At 38.1% G+C, this 1,132-nt stretch overlaps 1 protein-coding gene across 1 annotated transcript in view; it reads right to left on the reverse strand.

Moving 5' to 3' along the window:
* LOC119594567 (anoctamin-8-like) overlaps nucleotides 1-1,132 on the reverse strand; it is a gene marked incomplete in the record, with an annotated part of 84,413 nt that overhangs the window by 15,381 nt on the left and 67,900 nt on the right. The window contains 1 exon segment of the mRNA XM_037943602.1: nucleotides 49-184. Coding sequence (XP_037799530.1) covers nucleotides 49-184 — 136 coding nt within the window.

The following is a 1,132-nucleotide window of genomic DNA, read 5'->3' on the forward strand; positions in this document are numbered from 1 at the left end:
CGTATGTGTTAAAAAGAAAAGAAAATAGAAACATTCTGCCATCCTTACCCATGTCGTTAAGCCAGACGGCCACCTTGGTGTATCCTTCATCAAACGCGGAAATGGTGAGAGCCATAAGGATCTTCGGTGCGTAGGACAGGTAGAAGGTGTACTCGTGGGCTGATATGAAGGCATCACAGAGGTCCTGCGTGTAGGATTTACTCATTAGAAGTCGTAGGAGAAATGTATATATTATGTATAAACTCCTGTAAAAAGAGAATTGGTTATTTATTACAAAAAAAGAATATGTTTTTACCTGAAGAGGACAGAGAGAGGAAGAACTCATTTTATGTAATTTTGTTATTTCGTAAAAGTACCTTAATAATTTTCTGGCTAGAACTACTATTTTCTGACCTACGCACAATGACAAATTACGACCTCAAGGTGCAATGAATCGTGTTCCACATGCAGAAAGGTTCAAAGGACAAAAATGAAATAACAGAGAGCTCATGTGACAGATGCTTTTAACAAATTTGTTTCATCGGCCTTCAAAAGACTCGGTCAGAACGGTCAGAACAAAACTACGAAAGCAATTTACTCACCGTAGAAAGCACAAAGAGGCTACACAATACTAAGGAAAGGAAAGGAAAGCCAGCTACTATACTTTTATTTTTTATTTTTTTCTAAGGCAATTCTCTTTTATATGGCATAATACCTTACCTGATATCTCTTAGATTAAGCTTACCTGCCATTACAACATCTATCAACTAACAACCTTTGCTACTACTTACCTTCATCTAAGTCACTACTTGAAGGCAAATGGAGAGACGCACTACACGGAGAAGCGAAAGGCAAGGGATAGCAGTCATCACTTACCTCACTGAATTAAGGGGAAAGAAACTTACCTTTCGAAAGACCTTCCTTACCTGTGTAGTTCAAGACGCACCTGGCAAAGCAGAGACTCCGATACTAGAAAGGGTCTATTAAGTTAGGAAAATGGCCTTCAGAGAATAAAGAGATCATCAAAATACATCGGGTAAAGAGGAATTCAAAGAACAATAAAAAAAGGAAGAGAGATCATACACACACAAACAAAGCAGATACAAAAGATGGAAAAAAGGGGAGAGCAAATGTCCAAAAAAAAAGGACAGTG

The sequence above is a fragment of the Penaeus monodon genome, chromosome 34 (genome assembly GCF_015228065.2).
Source record: "Penaeus monodon isolate SGIC_2016 chromosome 34, NSTDA_Pmon_1, whole genome shotgun sequence".
NCBI lineage: Eukaryota > Metazoa > Arthropoda > Malacostraca > Decapoda > Penaeidae > Penaeus > Penaeus monodon.